The sequence below is a fragment of the Anas platyrhynchos genome, chromosome 2 (assembly GCF_047663525.1).
Source record: "Anas platyrhynchos isolate ZD024472 breed Pekin duck chromosome 2, IASCAAS_PekinDuck_T2T, whole genome shotgun sequence".
Classification (NCBI taxonomy): Eukaryota; Metazoa; Chordata; class Aves; order Anseriformes; family Anatidae; genus Anas; species Anas platyrhynchos.
Window position 1 is genome coordinate 135,187,356 of NC_092588.1, and position 17,862 is coordinate 135,205,217.

The window sequence follows — 17,862 nt, forward strand, 5'->3', positions numbered from 1 at the left end:
TGTAGTTAAAACTAACTTCTTTTCATACTTACAGAAATGCTTAGCGTTCAATCCAGCCAAGAGAATATCTGCCTATGTTGCCCTGTCTCACCCATATTTCCATGATCTGGAGAAATGCAAGGAGAATCTGGACTCTCACATGTCATCCAGCCAAAACTCCAGTGAGGTGAATGCATCATAATGCTGACTGAAGATGAACCTATAAATGAACAAGACATGTAGCTGACAAGGCCACTGACCCCTATAAACCACATAGCTGTTATAGTGAAGATCATTATTTGGAGGTTTTAAACACCTATCTTTTATTTTGGGATTGTGATGTGCTTATCCAAGGAAACCAATCTAGTTTACTTTCATCAGAGCGATGCAAGGAACAGGGTTTCGACCTGCTCCCATTGCAGCTTTATGTTTGTTTTGTTTTTGTTTTGTTTATCTACCTGGGAAAACTCCAGACGAAGAGAAGCTGCTGACCAGTTTTGCTGCCATTTTATCATTTTAATATTGAATGCTGCCAGTGTGGAGTAGGATGATCAAGTCACTGCCAAAACATGATGCAATCTCTCTCTCTAGCTGCTGAAGCATGATTTGGTACTTTTATTATTATTATTATGTGATCTCTTAAAGTGATATTTAAAGAATGGCATTGAAATATCAGATCTCTGCAACCTGCAGTTAACTGATACATACATTAATACATCCAGCTACTGTGCATTGTAGACTATATGCAGGTGCTTCCCCAGTTGAATACTTGGATGGATTATTTTATCATTTAATTGCTCTATAAAAATAATAGTGATGATGGTGTTCATAATAAATGTCTCAACTTTTAGTTTTTCCTCATACACAAACAAGTTATTATCCAGTTAAGTTTGTGTGCATGTTTCAAAAGCAAGTATTTTAAAGAAACTTATAGGATCCTGTTCTTAAAGATCCATTCAGTTTCCACATAGTTTATGTTGGAATACATGCACATTCTAGCCCATCATCTAACCCATCATTTCTCCCTGGAAACAGCTGCAAGCACATTTTCTCTATCTTGTTCTGAATTTTCTGGTATGCAGCTCAAAGACATGAGCAGAGCCAATGAAAATGAATACAGGTTTGTGCCGTTAACTTGTTCTCATTATCAGCTGAAAAGGAACACAGACAAAATACTTCCAGATTAGAAGCAGGGAATCCTATACCTGTAAAGAAGTACAGGTGTTTATTTGTGCTGACTTGCATGCTGTGTACTTCGCTGCCTTACCTGCAACACCCCCCATGCATCACAAGTGCATGAACATTACTGTCACAAAATCTCTCAGATGTCATTTATTAAGAAGACTTGTTTTCTATGCAGAAATGCATGAGCTTCTCTCCTAAACCACCATGTGGGTATACTGGCACATGCTTCTCCACTAGGGCTAATGTGCCATTATTGAATGTCAAAATAACTGAGCAATTCACGTGTCTTTATAGCACAGTTATATTAAATATTACATTAATTTTTTATATTTAGTACTTTTACCTTAACTAAAATATATTTTCAGTATTTTTAAAAGAAACTTTTATTTTTTTAATACTGTAATGGGAAAAAAAAAAGAAGTATTTTGAATCCATAAAAGCTGTTCCCTAGCATGATTTCAGTGCATTTACCTGGATATGACCTGGGGAGAAAATTGGTCCGAGTTAGCCCTTACCATGAATATATAAATACACACTATTGCAGTATAACTGATGATAAGTGAGGCAGCTAACTTTGCTTACTCCTATGACAGTCCCTTAGGCTACTCTCTTCTTCATCTCTACTTCATCTTGTCTAGCTACTGAGCCAGCATCATACCCTTCCTCACAGCATGCTTGGCAGAAGCAGGTCCTGAGCACTGAGTTGAGCAATGTATTTTTTCTGGATCTGGTAAGGGAACATGTAGCTGTCTCCCTGGCAGGTTTCTCAGACCTGTGGCATACTGGCTGTTGTGGTGGACTTCACTGTTAACTCTGTTTCAGGTATCTGCACTGTCTGGGACACAGTCCATTGCTAAGAGAGTGAGTAGATTTTACCAGTCTCTTGGATAAAGCTTTTCTTTACTGTTAGATGCTTAACCATGTGATTTATGGTTAAATTATGCCTACTTCAAATAGGACAGGTTTTAAAAGGACCACTTGCATGCATGCATGCATTGGCCTGTGTTTTTCTTCATGCCCAGAATGATACGTACTCAAAACCTACCAGCATGAACAGGAAAGTTGCAAATTAGGCCTGGCAAGAGCGTGTACGAGGCATCCACACACAGAGATAATACAGATGCATAGCACAAGAATTTTGGAAGCTCTGCAAGTGGAAAGCTGAAGGCCAGGGAGCAGTCACAGCAGCTAACTCCTCTAATCTTGGCCTCATTTCTGTCATTCTCTCTTCTCCTACACCCGAAAAGAATGGCAAATCTACTGCACTGGTGTTGAACCAGCCCTATTCCTCCATGGTTCGATGGACCTGAGTGTGAATAGGTTTTTGACATTCATGGGAAAAGATAGGCCAGAATTATTTTTTTTTAAACAATTTTTAAACACTAATTAGAACAATCAGACCCAACTTTTAGGAGAATCTTGCCAGAGCAGCAAATAGAAGTTTTCTACATGGTTTAGCACTTTTTAAAATATTCTGGATTTTACCTGCCACCAAGCTATCGTACATGTTGTATCAGGGCATTCAGCTGGTGTGGTTTTCCAGCAGCTGTCAGGGAACTCTCCCAGAGCTCTCCAAGAGCTAACATAGGGTGAAAATGTGTGTGTTTCTGTGTGTGTGTGTGTGTGTTTGATTTCTGATTGTAAGCAAATTATTAGGGTGAAACAAAAAGAGGGAAGTTAACACTTTAAGCCAAAGTTTGCTTAGTGTGGGCCCAAGAACTAACGAAAAAATGGAAATTGCAAGAAAGTAAACTACTGGAGCAGAATTTACTAATGCATGGTATTGGAAGTAGAGCTCAAGAGAGCAGCAGAGAAAAGCAGGAGCTGGCCTATGGAATCAGAAGTAGAGCCTCTGCAACATGGTGCTGTATGTCGTCTAATATAGGATCAGGTTATAAGTGGGAGTATTCAGGAGAAAGACTGGAAGAGGTTGCATTAATTTTTGGTTCTGCAACATCCTTCCATGGGAATGGCAGCAAGAAAAAAGGAAATCTGTCTTGACAGGGTTAGGGCAAAGATCTTTTTTTCCCTTGTGGTACCAAGGGACTGGATTCAAAGGCATAAGGACTTTTCAAATGACCTCCTTTTCAAAATCTTTTCAGGAAGAAATTCCAGTAGTCCTCTCTGACATGCCTTAGGCTTCATCTGATTCCCATTTTCCCTGCCAAGCTATGAGGCTTCACTTACACTAGTAAACTGAGGAGGCATGTCCCCTGGCTGGGCAAAGTGCTGGCACTGGCTGAAAGCATGCTGGGAATCATGCTAAAAATGAGACAGTACAGAGACAGCTGTGGGGCTGTGCTCAAGCCATGCCCTTACTCTTTTTATTTCACTGGTATAGCTGTAGTCTTGAAGTTTCTGTACTCATTACTGCTGTATGTGTAGGATGTAGGAATTATACATGTGAAAAAATTGCTCCTCTTCACAGATATTCCAGACTGAGATGACAACTTTTCATACACCCTTTAAATAACATTTTTGAGTGCAATTCTTCACAATAACTATGCCCATACATATATGTTCTAGAGGACTGGTTCAACAGCAGCTGAAAAACACTGGCAAAAAAATATATTAAAAGTAGGGTTAGTTGCTTAGCTCCTAAACCACCCACAAGCAGACACTGTGCTCTACCCACTAGACAACAGGATGTTCTGAGTAACAGAAGGAACAATTTCCATCTCCAACAAACCTTTATTTTTTTTTTTATTTTTTTTTTTTTGTCACTGCTACATAATTCTGCAGGAAAAGCAGACCCAATAGCCAAGGAAAAACATCACCAAAGCCAGGTATTGAAGTGCTGAGCCATAGCAATATGCCTGGAGAAGCCCCTTTCTCTCTTCACCCAGTCCCCACACTCTGTCTAGCTCTCCAGTTCCTCTCTTTGAGCACCCATATGGAAACCAGATTTCAGTGGCACTCACAGATGCTGTTTCCAACAAGATTCTTACAAATTTTCGATAGCTACATAGTGCCAGTGTCCCTGTGCCCCTGCTACCAAGTGTTGCTTATTTTATTCCAGCATCCCAGAAGGGATGATTTTAAAAGAATTTCTTTGTGCACCTCCTCACTTAACCTTAATTTTGTGTACACCTGTGTTGTCTTCTGTGTGACAAGTAAAATTCTAAGAATAGGCTTTGTGCGTATTTCTGTGTAGGCTGTGCCCGCACTCCACTGTTTTTTCAGCACATTAGTCTACTGTGAGAAATGTTAAGAGTACTTTTCATTCTTCTTTCTCTGTTAAAACAGACCAAAAAAGTAGGATATCGTGTTTGCAAAACTTTGGAATTTGGTGCTACATGTATAGAGCCTTTCACATGCAAGAAAACAGCAAGTTATGGTATTTGAGCATGTCCTGCATTGGGGGATGTTACCCAGCAATGTAACTTTTGCATGGTTTTCATACTTGAAGGTCGTTTTGGAGAATAAGACAGAAATACTGTGCCATGCTACTTTTCACAAGTTCACTCACTGTCTTTGAGAAGCGTGTTTTATCATCCAAAGGGATAATTCTCTCTGGTATTAGAATCATAGAATCATTAAGATTGGAAAAGACCTTCAAGATCATCTGGTCCAACGCTACCACTGATACCACCCATTATACCATGTCCCTAAGCACCACATCCAACCTTTCCTTGAACACCTGTTCCAATGCCTGACTGCTCTTTCTGAGAAGAAATGTCTCCTAATTTCCAACCTGAAGCTCCCCTGGTGCAACTTGAGGCCATCCCCTCTAGTCCTGTCACTAGCTACCTGTGAGAAGACACCAACCCCCAGCTCCCCACCCCTTCCTTTCAGGCAGATGTAGAGAGCAATGAGGTCTGCCCTGAGCCTCCTCTTCCCCAGACTAAACAACCCCAGCTCCCTCAGCCGCCCTTCACAGGCCTTGTGTTCCAGGCTTTGTAGCCCTGCTCTGGACATGCTCCAGGGCCTCGATGTCCTTCTTGTAGTGAGGGGCCCAAAACTGAACACAGCACTCGAGGGGCGACCTCACCAGAGCTGACTGCAGGGGGACGATCACCTCCCTGCTCCTGCTGGCCACACTATTCCTGGTACAAGCCAGGATGCCGTTGGCCTTCTTGGCCACCTGGCCAATTTTATTATGGAAAATATAGAAAAAACATGCTGGTTTGGTCCTTCAGCCAACAAACTTGAGCACTTATCTGACTCACAACTGAAAACACATCAGTTGTTAAATATGTTTATGAATCATAAACCACGCAGTTTGGTTTAAAAGTCGACATTAATTATGTGCCATGTATAATACACAGCTGAATAATGAGGAAGATTCTTCTAAGAACCCTGTTTTATAGAACCACTTTGTTAGTATTTTTCTTATGCAATAGTTTCAGGAATAGATGGAATTTTATGTACAATGTGAATTAGAAGATACTAGCCTATTAGAGTAATCTGTTGTTTTATGCTTGGAGCTTGAACTGATCAGAAGCTTCGGAAACTAATGTATTTATTGTATTGCCTCAAAACTGCTTCTAAATATGAAGAGCTTTCTTGATGTTAACAGGATTTCACTCTTCTCTTAATGTGTGATTCTGTTGACATTAACATATTAGGAAAAAAAATGTTTTTCCAAACTGCAATTGTGGGAGAAAAAATAAGAAATTTATTTTTAAATTCACAGAGAATAGCGTGTTATATACTGAAATCTTCAGTAACTGACTGTTCATAAGCTATCACTTTTACTTCTTTTTGATTGCTAAGTATTAGAGTTATACAGATATTTTCCATGAGGAAAAAAAAATCAGAAACAATCTCTAGAAAAGTAAGTGGGATTGTATATGCCTAATGATACCTACCAGGTTTCATTATCATATCCATTTTTTTGTGTGTGCAAATACAGTTGAGGTGTGCAAAAATATGACTACAATTTGAATAATCTAACAGGCTGTGCAACTCAAATAGGAGTTCTATCTGTGAGCTATTTATTTAATTATATCTCTGTGTTTTGTGACTTGTTAAATAATGACTGTAATATAATTCCAGTTTCTGGACCAACTCAGTAACCATGAAATCCCAGTAACTTCTGTAAAACAATAAGAAGCTTTTTCATTGATTTAAACGAGCTAAGCCATTGAAAGAAGAAAGATGTGGACATACAAACTGACAATTATACTTTTGGCAAGTGTAATTTATTCCCTTTAGTCTGAAGCTTCACATGTATTGCATACAGATATGCAGTATATACCTGGCAAAAGAACCATAAAATACACTTAGGAATAGTGTGCACAAAAACGGCTCACAAAGTGCTTGCAGAAACTAGCTAAATATCATTCTTTAAGGTGTAGTAAATGTTGTGTGTTTGTCTTGCATGGCTACAGAAAGCAAGAGATTCTGGTATGGCTATTTTGATACTTGGTGATCACGGTAGAGTAGCTTGTTTCCAGAGAAGATCAGCCAAAAGATACTGCCTTTAAAAAAACTGACATTAGTAAAGATAAAACAAAAAAAGATTTCAAGGAACTATTGGGAAGATATTTCTGGGATAAGGGAAAAGGAGAGTATTTATAAAGTGAGAAATGTAAATACAAACAATGTGTATTAAATATGCATTGAAACTGAGACTCTTTCACTGACTTCTCAAAGTTGATAGGGTTTTAAGGAAGAATCCAGGTATGAACTTACTCTAATAAGCATTTTAATGTTCATTTGCACTAAAGCTACCTATACTATTTGAAAGGAGAAGGGAAAGCAGGTAATGTTTACTTTGGTGATGTATACACAGATATGCTGTAAAGCTCTCAAGCTCACTGTCTATTTTGGAGCATGCTATAGTTGCATCCACACTAGTTAGCTTTCTGCACCTTAAACCCACCCAGATGCCAAGCAAATTTTCTAATGTTTACACTGATACTTGCTCCCATTGACATGCTCATGTTAAGCCCAGCCAAGCAGCACTGTCTTTGCCACTAAATGGAAAATGAATTTTCACAAATATTTGATTGTTAGCTTCCTTCATGCAATTACTTCTGAAGAGAGTATAATTAATGGACTGTAGTATGCAACCTTTCCTCTTATTCCATGCTTCATACATTTGACATGTTATTAAATCATCAGCCCTACCCTAATCATACTTAATGTTATTAATCTTCCCAACTCTTGTTACTGCTGCTGGCTATGCCCAGCACTCTGAGCTGTGCAGTGTGCTGTTTCTGTAGATGCAGAAAGAAGCCATGCTCTGCTGTATGTTCCTGCCATGCATTAATGGTAGGAGGCAGCTACCATTTTCTAGCGACCTTTCTTCCTTTTATAAACTTTTGTGGGACTATTTGTTTGTTTATGTTCTTGAATGTTAGGATCAATTTTGATTATCTAGATGAGAGAGGAAAATTGCAAAGTGCTGCAAAGGTAGGAAAAGTGGGTAGAGATAGGAGAGTTCAGGACAATTTGGGAAAGTGAATTTGAACATGTGGAAAAGTTATGTTTAAGTGTAGGGGGAAGAATTTTTTTCCATGTTTTTTTGTTTTCTCCTGTCATTCACTTTCAGAGCGAAGATGATAAAGCGGTGCTCTTGCACAGGATTTTAGCCCCAGATCCTTGATGTGCTAACTCAAGTCATGAGTGCCGGTGCAGTTTTTCAAGACAGCAACAGCTGTATTTATTAAATTAGATTTTGTGTAAGTGATTTTTCTGTGTAGATATATTAAAAAAAAAAAGGCTGTTGAGACAGCTCAAGAGTAGACTAATTGCAGACATGAAGAATGTATCAGTAAGGGCACCCAGTAGTGTGAAGAATCATTGTGCATTACAAGCTGACTCCTGCAGCAAATTGAAAATTCTTTGCCAATCCAAAATGGCATGTGTTTGAGTACTTGGGTTTTAATGAGATTATCCACACGCAGATTTGTCTGGATCAGTCCAGGTGGTTCACTGCCTTGCATGAGCAAGTCTGAGAGCCTGTTGGACACCCAGTGTAAGTGATGCTGCAGAACCGTCTGCCAGGGAAGAGGGTGCCTTTTCATCGGTTGTACAGCAGGAATGGAGCTTTCCAAGCTGCTGTGCCAGCCTCAGAGCTATCGTTAACTATTGTTGTGCCGCCTCCAGAAATAGGCAGCACAGAAATAGGGAGTACAAGGTCTGTGTAGGTTTAGTTCATGTGTATGGGTGACATGGTAAGGGATGGCACAGAGCGGCTTATTTTGGTCCTTGCATTAAATATGAGCAACTAGGCTTGGCACAGAGACAAATTTTGCAGTTCTAGGAATAGGAAGCCTTTAATTCTACACTGTACTTCTCTGGCATTGGTGGTATATATATATATATAGTGATAGATCACCCAGCAGCTTATCGACTCCTTATCCCAGATCATCCTACTGTAACACCAAAAGTATACCTGAAGATCCTAGTCCTTAACAGCCCTTCAATACCCTGCTTCCTCTCACTGTGGCAACACTTGGTCACCTATCACTTGTAGCTGACCTTGCTCAGCCATTCAAAAGCTGTGAGCTAATTTACTACCTTGTGATTCTGCAGCCCTCCAGTTTGCAGGCAGACAGTGATGTCTTCTCTCATTTTCCCTTGCTTCTCGTTAGGAGCTGGGAATTGATACAGAAGAATATGGCAAAGTGTTTGTTATTTTTACATTCTTTGGCTCAAGCAAAGACATGAGCAGGTGTAGATTAGATTGAACATAATGTGTTCGATCAGTCAAAACTATTTTGGATTCATACGATTATTTAGTAAGTATAGAAGATCACTGGACAACTGTCTGTGTGTGTTTACAAGAGCAGCCAGTGATTCTTCGGCTACATGAAGTTTTTAAAGGATACAAACAAGACTAACAATGCCAGCCTCCTCCTGCTCACCCCTTTTCCCTTCTTCTTCCCAGAGATCACTATTCCCAGGGAAATGTCTTCTCCCAGCAAGAGTCAGAGCACCTAGAAGACCTTCCCTCTATGAGGGGTCCCAACTTTCAAGATGGCATGGGCGCATGCAGGCAATCAAGCTCATTCCTTTGCTCATGCTGTGGCAGATATGAGTACAGAGCCTTGCCACAAGTACTAGGCACAGTCAGACAATGACCCCAATATATTCTCCTGAGAAAAAGTGTTAACAGGATCTGGAGGGGATAGCATGCTTGCTGTTTCTATAGCAGTGGACATTTTTGCATTTTAAACAGTGGTATTGGTAAGAACTCCCCTAGGAGACCTCTCTCACCTTCCTAAAGGATGACTGTGAACTCTGGGCATATGGTGGGAAAGGACAAAGTGCTTTACTCCAGGTGGATGATGGTGTATCTCCAACAGCCACCCTTCAGAGTTCAAAGTAAAGCCTGGGTCTACAGCCTGCTAGTTAAAGTGCTTTGCAATCCTTTTCCAGCAAGACACAAATTCCATCAGGATTTTTTTGCAGGGACTTTATCCTGGAGTCCCTTGCAACAAAGGAGGGGTGTAACTATGGGTTGGGACTACAATGGAAAGTACATCAGACTTTGGATGCTGGCAGGAAGTTTGCGGATGCATTGCTGTACAGGGTGGCTTATACAAGCTCAGTGGCAATGGGCTTGTCTGAGGTACTGATTGCCATGTACGTTTTGAACTGAAGATACCTATTGTAACATAATAGAAGAGCTGCAATATCATGAGATTAGAGGCCGAATGGATGGAAGTAGAACTGTGAGCAGCAGGGACTGCAGAGGTTGCTCTGTCCTTTCCTTTTTTTGTCCTACGTCTGTCAACCCAGTGGTTTTCCAGCTGTTTTCCTTTGTTGTGACTCACCTCCACCACCTCCATTGCCCTTCCTGTTGTGCATAATAAGTTGAATAGAAAAGCATTACTCTAGATTACTAGATCAAAACCAGAGTAGGTCAGCACTGTCTAAAAATTTGGATCATTCTCTGGTGGTTGGTATTAAATGTATCAGTTGTTTCAGTTTAGATTCCAGCAAATAAAACCCAGTATCTGTGACACCTTCCTTGTATTCAGCACCACTTAATAACCTTGCTGTCATTCTCTGCAGTGTTCAAAATCTCTTTTCCTGGAGATTGAACCTCCCTCCTACAACCCACTTATAGTCACGACAAGGTGGGCTAAAGAAGTTTACCTTACAGCGGTGCTTTTTGGTAAGAAATGAGAGCCAGTTCCCATGGAAAAGGGTCTAAACAAGTCTCAAGGAATCTTAGCCATGCACTCTTTTACAGGCAAAGCAGCCACTTCTGTTAAAGCAAGAAACTCATTTTAAAATACTTAAGAAAGAGAAAATATAAAGTCGCCTTTTATTTTTCTGATAGAATCTGTTTTCTACACAAAGCTATATGTTTTTGGCACTGAAAGCAAGCCCACAGGCACCCGTTTATTCTTTCCTTTCCAGTATTTAAGTCCTTTGTAAATTCTTTTCAAGCATTCAGATTAATGTATTTATGGTCCATTTCATTCCAATTCATTTAAGTGGTCTACTTCTGCCATTGAATCTTGTATGGGTTTTATTTTTCGTGTAATATTTAGCTGCATTACTTTGAACAGCTTTAAAAGTATAATGTCTTTGAATGCTCTAGTTAAAGAGAAATTATACCTTCAAAATGATGTCTTAGGAGTTGAACTGTAAACTTTGGAAATGTTTATATTATAACTCCTGAAAGCACCGCAGAGAGCTTTCATCTGTATGTCTGTCTTCTACTTTCTGTGTAAGAGTGTATGTTCCTCACCAGCTTGATACTCTTTGGTCTGAAAGCCTGAGTATGCAAACACCTGAATATGGTGCCTCACCTGAGGAGCCCCACAGAGCTGAGAGGGGCTACTCATGTGCCTAGAATTGCTCATAAAAGTATTTGCAGAAAAAGGCTTTCGTTTAGTGATCGGTCGTAGTTGTGGGGACACATGGTTAATAGCAGCACCAAGACACCCAGAAAGGGGGTCAGTGTTTATTGAAAATGTGGACGCATTTATCTGTGAGTTATTTGACATTAACCTAAATTATTGCTATTATAATTCAGTATATTATTTCTTATGAAAACACACTAGTCCTGTGAAAAGGTTAGTTGCCAAAAAATGTGTCGAGTCTTGCTGCTTAATTGTTTATTTGCATTTAGTATACATTTTGGCTGTTGAAGTGAAGCTAGTTTCATAGAGAGGCAGAAAGCTAGATCAGTCAAAAAAAAAATTAAATAAGCTTCATACTGTACCTTGAGTTTTGCAACTAGAATAGTATGTGTGTTCAGATGTAGTATTTTTTATGCTTTAGGGTATTTTTTTGTTTGTTTAAATATGTAAAAGATTAAGCAGATTACTTTGAAATGCTATTGTAGAGCTAATTTTACAAATAGTGGGGGAATGTTGTCTGAAAAATTAAAATTAGAAAATATTACATAGGCTGCCTTTGGCTTTATTTTGTTTGTAGCAGTTCCAGCAGGTATCTGTCAATTCCAGACACTTAAACCAGGGGCCGTGTTTGAGTAGCATCTTGTAACTGAAGTACATCTTGTACAGCAATAAAATTGCCCATCTCGGCTTTAAAAAAGATTGTTAGCTATACAAAAGCACAAAGGCAGCAAATTTAGATATTCTTTTGTGCATGGACAATTGCATGAAATAGGATTGGGGTGTCAAAGTATTTTAAATCATTTAGTGTAATTTACTCTCACTGTAACTCGACTGACTACAGTTAAATTAAACCAAGTATTTGACCCTTTAAGTCTACAAATTTCAGCGTCAGGCAGCTCAGGTCTATGTAAAGATATTTAAGCTTAGTAAATCAGCAAGAGTACTATATAATGCGTGACAAAAATCTTAACTCTAGTAACATTATGTCTCTCAAAATTCCTACTCATTACTTTTGTATACAAAAGTTCGGAAGTGCACTTCTTAGTGGCATTGGGAAATGTGGAGAAAAGCACGGTGCTGGTACAGAAATGTACCAGAAATAAGATTCACTTCTCACTGCTCCAGACACTCCATGTGTGCCTTACTTACATGTTACAAATTCCACTGAAGTTAAAAGAATTGTATGAAGTTAAGCCTGTTTGTAACCCTTATGGGATTCCTGTTTCAGAATCTGCAAGATAAGTTACAGTCGCAAACGGCATTATTAAAACTGGTGCTTTCAGGTTTACAGAATACTACAAACAGTGAAGATAATTTCTGAGACACATCCAGAGTAACCTTATTAATTGATATTACATCAGGCCAACATCCATTAGGAAATCAAAATATGCCGCAGTGCCTTTACTTCTTGATTTCTCAGTATGATTTTACAAAAAAAATAAAAATTAAAAAAAAAAATCAATAAGTTAAAACAGCATCTAATGCTGTTTGGCTTCTTTTGTGCTCTTTTGGTTTTGCTTTTTGTAATATCATTTGCTCTGGAGATGTCTAGGACTTGCTTATTCAAGGGAAAACATGCAAAGCAGTTTCAAATATTTTTTTCTTAATTCACCTTAGATCATGTACTTTGCTGGTGAAAATCAGCATAGTCCTGTTGACTTCTACAGCGTTGTATCAGCTTATACCAGCGAACCAGCTGGCACCTAGCGTTTTAGCTTTTCAAGTCACTTTACCTACATATGCAGTAGGATTTTCTTTTGCAAGGTGGAAAGTTACCTAACAGTGCAAACTGTACTACCTAGACTACCATTGATACCTATTCACGGGACATGATTTCACTGTATCACTTCATACTTGAAATTCAAGATGTTCTTTTAATCAGGGTACAAACATGAAAAGGTGCGTGTGTTACTGTTTCTTTTAAAGGTGCATCATTTTTTTTATTCTGTGTGCTTAATAATTACTATTCAGTGTTCTTTACATTCTTTTTGTTCAGCATTAAAATCACCTCTGTGTGAAATACAGTATGACCTACAGAGATGCATAAAATTGCAACAGTGATTTCTTGAATTGTTACTTAAATATGCTGGTTTACCTTTTGCTCATACATATTACATCAAGGGGCTACAAAATGCAAACTGTGGTATATAGAAATATTGCACCATTGCTGTACATGAAATCTCGCAGCCTCTCTCCTCTTCTTGCACAGCTGCTGATTACCATATACGCATTGGGAAAACCATGTTTCTGCTGTACAGAATGGCTGGGAAATAATGCAAACACTTTGGAAACTCTAGAGCTCTCTTTGCAAGCTTTCAAACAAAGCCCTTTGATCTAACTGCATGCCTGCTCTGTGTCCCAAATTTCACCCTATGAGGCTTTCTGCTTTAGGAACACCCTCTGTTGGGGCTACTTTACATCGACTGCATTGAAGTTCATCGGAGCATACTCTTTCAAGCATGCACCTTACCACATAACATATTCTTTAGCTTTTACAAGTTTGTAAAGATGGTGGACTGCAGAACTACTCATGTGTCAATATGGCAAAATTAAATTAAGGCACACAGAAGGTTATCAATGTTGTATTATATCAGAATTACAGTCCTTTGGAACTGAACGTTTTGCTGCTGGCAGTGCAAGAGAAGCAAAGTTGTGTATTTATTGTTGGGTGCTGAGGGTTCAGTATGAAAATCGATATAATAAAAATGTTCACGGTGTCAGGTTCTTTTTAGTTGTTCCCAAATTATTGGAAAGTAAAAAGGCAAGAAATTTGTTTTGTATTTAAAACTGCTTTCCTGAAGTTTACTTCACTTTTCGAGCTATATTTTTCTTTTATCTAAAAATGTAAAATGAATACAGATGCAGTAAGTATTGTATATTAAATACAGAAAAATAGCAACATTGTTTTCTAGTTTTTCTCTTTACAAGTGTTTTTCTCAACACCCTGGGTATTACAGAAAATAAACAAACATACACACAAAACCAGACACGCAAACATAAGCACATTCACACCCTTTCAAGCATCCCACCATACACCTTTAGTTTTATAAAAAATCTTGTTTGTCCTCATTTCTGAATTCTTTTCTTGCTTCCCTAGGATGAACTCCATTAAAAAAAAATAAATAAAATGTTAAATTGTTCCAATTGCTATGAAGGCTATTCAGTTCAGCACTGTCTGTCTTTACTGAAATCTTCTTTTTATAGATTAACTTTGCTAGGCAAATTGTGCTTTAATTAAGTGATGGTGGCTCTCAATCATTCATGAAATGCTTTATTTTCCCCGAATGTTACTCAATCCAACTGTTGTACTAAGGCGTGTGCTATTCATGTCTTCCTAAAGATTCTGCTATTTTCATCTTCTATCTTTAGAGAACCCAAGCACACTTCCCTGGCTGCCTGTTTTTTTTCTTGGTTGGCTACAAATACGACTAGTAACATTTCTGAGTACATAGAAATGGTAAAAGTGCGTGTTTTGAGTCAAACACAAAAACAACACATCATCAAACTCTAAAACCAGATGCATGTTTTCTGTCTTCACTCCTAACCAATCAAAAAAAACACCTCGGCAAAACAGCTCAAATAAAGCCTCAGTTTATTGCAAAGACCATTAGGCACTCTTTAGAGCAGGATAAAAGCAGTTTCGACCAACAGGGCCTCAAATGACCCAACAGAATCTAAAAACCATTAGCTGAGGCATCCAAACAGCTTTCCACTTCTGGATGAAAGCTGGAGACAGAAATGACTGCAAAGCTAACCAGACCCCCAAACCACAAAGGATTTTATAACTTAAGACCAAAATTTTGTACTGCCCCTAGAAACTACAAGGAGCCATGAAAGCCCATAACACCTCTATACACTTCAGATACAATGCAACACTGAATAAAAACACCTTTACATCATGTGACATTACAAATCAGCCTTGAAGCACATAAGAGGATGGAGCAGTAGTCCACCAAGAGACAGACACAACGTCAGCCACAGGGAGGGAGGCCTGTTGTCTGAGAAGTCACTATCATGACCCCTGTCAGCCACAGCTAGCACATGCTGAAAAAAGGGGAAAAATCACAGAAATTTTTGGCAGATTACACAAGAGATCTGGATACTGTTCAATGTCTTATCTCTCTGATAGCGCTCAGCTAGCCCAGGAGAAACCTCAGCAGTCTGCGGGCAGCTGTGGAACAAAATCTTCCTACATGTATTTTCTTCCTAGCCCTCATCTGTGAGAGAGTGAGCTACGGGAGGCTCATAAAACTCAATTATGGAAGAGAAATAAAATTATAAGAACTCCATTAAGAAAAATACTACAGAGAAATCAGCACAAGCGTTATTGTTCTCATTAGTCACATAAATGGTCTGATCCCTTCGCCTCACAATTATCTAATGACACTAGGTACCACACACTTATTAGCACTGTAGAAGCAAGTGTTCATTTTAAACTGCTTAAATGTGTTGTCTTTGTCTATTATTTGTCTGCCAGCTACTAACGTGCAGCAAGATTTACAGTATCTGTATCAATCATCATTTTACACCTATCAGTTGTGTTGTTTTGGGTTGTGGCTTTGTTTGTTTGTGGTTTTGTTTGTTTGGTTTGGTTTGGTTGTTTTTGTTTTGGTTTGGTTTGGTTTTGTTCCTTCTGTATACAAAGGCTTCTTTCATGCACACACTTTGCTGGAGTTTGTTGCTTGTGTCTTTGATGTATTTCCCAGGCATCGCAGACAGCTCACTGAGAACTTCTGCCTGATGTTTTCTGAAGTAATCCTTACATTAGGATATACCAGTTGCACTCTGAGGACCTGAAACTCTCCCTTCCCTTCTGCATAATGCTGCAACTTTCCACAGTAAATTTTCATTGCAACTAAGAAAATTTTCCTTGCAGTCCTGGTGTATTTAGCTCCTCAGCTTTCTTCTAGCTCCTCAGAGCCCACTTGTGGTAAATGGCTTCAAGTCACCAGTTCCCATGGGCTCAACATTTTTTCCAGTTATTGCCAGATAAATCAACCCAATCCAATCTGATCAACCACAACACTGTTTCAGAAACGAGGCTCATTTGTGCTTGGTATGTTTAAAGTACCAAAATGTGGTTACTTCTCTTAATTTTTACAACACTGTATCTAACATGCAGTAATTCTTAATGGTACCCTTTAAAAAAAAAAGGACATTTGAAGTTCTGAGCATGATGCCGGTAACTCTCAGTCTCCTAGCCCTTGCATTAACCTAACCTCAGTATTACAACAATCCTTGGCTTGCTAGGCATGCAGGTAGCTAATAAATGATAGTTAAGTACTTTTCCCCCGCTTTTTTTTTTTTCCTTTGTTTTGGTAAACAGAGCCCATTTCATTGAACTCTGTGCCAGGACAGGCTGCTATTTCATGACACCTTAGTGCATGCATCCACAGAAGAGAAAACAAAGAGGTCACACCTGTAACTGACCACCAGGTAGGTCAAGGGGAGGGGAAAAAACAAAACAAAACAAACAAACAAACAAAACTCATACAGAATCATAAAAGTTGGAAAAGACCTACAATATCATCTGGTCCAACCACCACTCTACTACCAATATGACCCACTAAACCATGTCCTTAAGCACCATGCATGTCCAACCTTTCCTTGAACACCCACAGGGATGGTGACTCCACCACCTCCCTGGGCAACCCGTCCCAATGCCTGACTGCTCTTTCTGAGAAGAAATGTCTCCTAATTGTTTTAATTATTGAAGAATAGTGCTCTTTGTTCAGTTCTTTGTTTTACTTGTTGAAGAGTAGGGGCATGATGTTTCCATTTTTCCACTCACCAGGGACATCGCCAGAATGCCAGTCCTTCTCAACTATGCTGGAGAGAGGCTTGGCAACTACATCAGCCAGTTCCCTCAGGACCCTGGGATTCATGTCATCAGTTACCATAGGCTTGTACCTGTTTAGATTCATCAGGAGGTCTCGAACCTGCTCTTCACTTACAGTGGGTGGGACTTTTATCCCTCAGCCTCCATCTACGGGCTCAGGGAAATGAAAGACTTGGGGAGCCCATCTACCAGTGCAGACAGAGGCAAAGAAGTTGCTGAGTATCTCAGCCTTCTCCATGTGTGCTGCTACCAATTATTCACATATAGAAACTCACTCCTAATATAAGAAATTAGCCACCTATAATCACTTACACACTACTATTTTCACAAAAATAGTGTCTATTTTCACAAGTGTTAAAGGTGCATGGTGGCCTTTGGGGACTCCTCCTGTCACCCCAGCGCAGCAGCTAGAAGGAAGCTGGGTCCTGTCTTGTGCTCTTCCTCGAGGCTCTGTACAGAAGGGATGCCACCTCTCACACAAGGCTGGGGGATGAGAAAGAAGCACTCAACACAACCCCTGAGAATTGGCAACAGAGTTCTTTATTGCTGGGACATCTTGCAGGTGAGCCTGCAGGATGTCCGTGGTGTTTGGTGGCTCCAAGTTAATGCTTGGGATGGAGCCTGAGTGAGGAGGCCTGGAAGATGCCCTCGTGGTAGAAAGAGGAGGGTTGGTGGGGCTGAGAGCCCCTTTTCTGGGGCTGGCTGCCCCAGGCCATTTGACTTGCCAGAGAGAAAGGCTGCCCCTCAGCCACAGGGGCTGCCCTCCATCTCCCATCCTGTGCTCTGAGTTTATTTTTAATACTGCTTTTTATGTAATTTCATTCTATTATTTACAAAAAAAGAACAGAAGCAAGATGCATCTTCAGCCCTAATTCTCATGTGTGCTTTGTGCTCTGAGTGAAGAATTTCTTCCTCACATCACTTCTAATCTAAATCTCCCCTCCATTTGTTCCAAGCCATCATTCCTTGTTCCATGGCTACACTCCCTGATAGAGTCCCTCTCCAGCTTTCTTTTAAGCCACCTTTATGAGCTAAGTTAGGTGGCAAAACTGCAGGACCTTGCAAATTGCAGCCTTATCTACCTTGTTC

At 39.6% G+C, this 17,862-nt stretch overlaps 1 protein-coding gene across 2 annotated transcripts in view; it reads left to right on the forward strand.

The window, feature by feature from the left end:
- The window catches only part of CDK6 (cyclin dependent kinase 6), a 140,861-nt gene extending 127,026 nt beyond the window's left edge, over positions 1–13,835 (forward strand). For both annotated transcript variants that reach the window (XM_027450782.3, XM_027450783.3), the window contains exon 8: positions 35–13,835. In XM_027450782.3, coding sequence (XP_027306583.1) covers positions 35–181 — 147 coding nt within the window. In that variant the 3' untranslated portion in view covers positions 182–13,835. The remainder of the gene's footprint in view (positions 1–34) is intronic.
- The last annotated feature ends 4,027 nt before the right edge of the window (positions 13,836–17,862 follow it).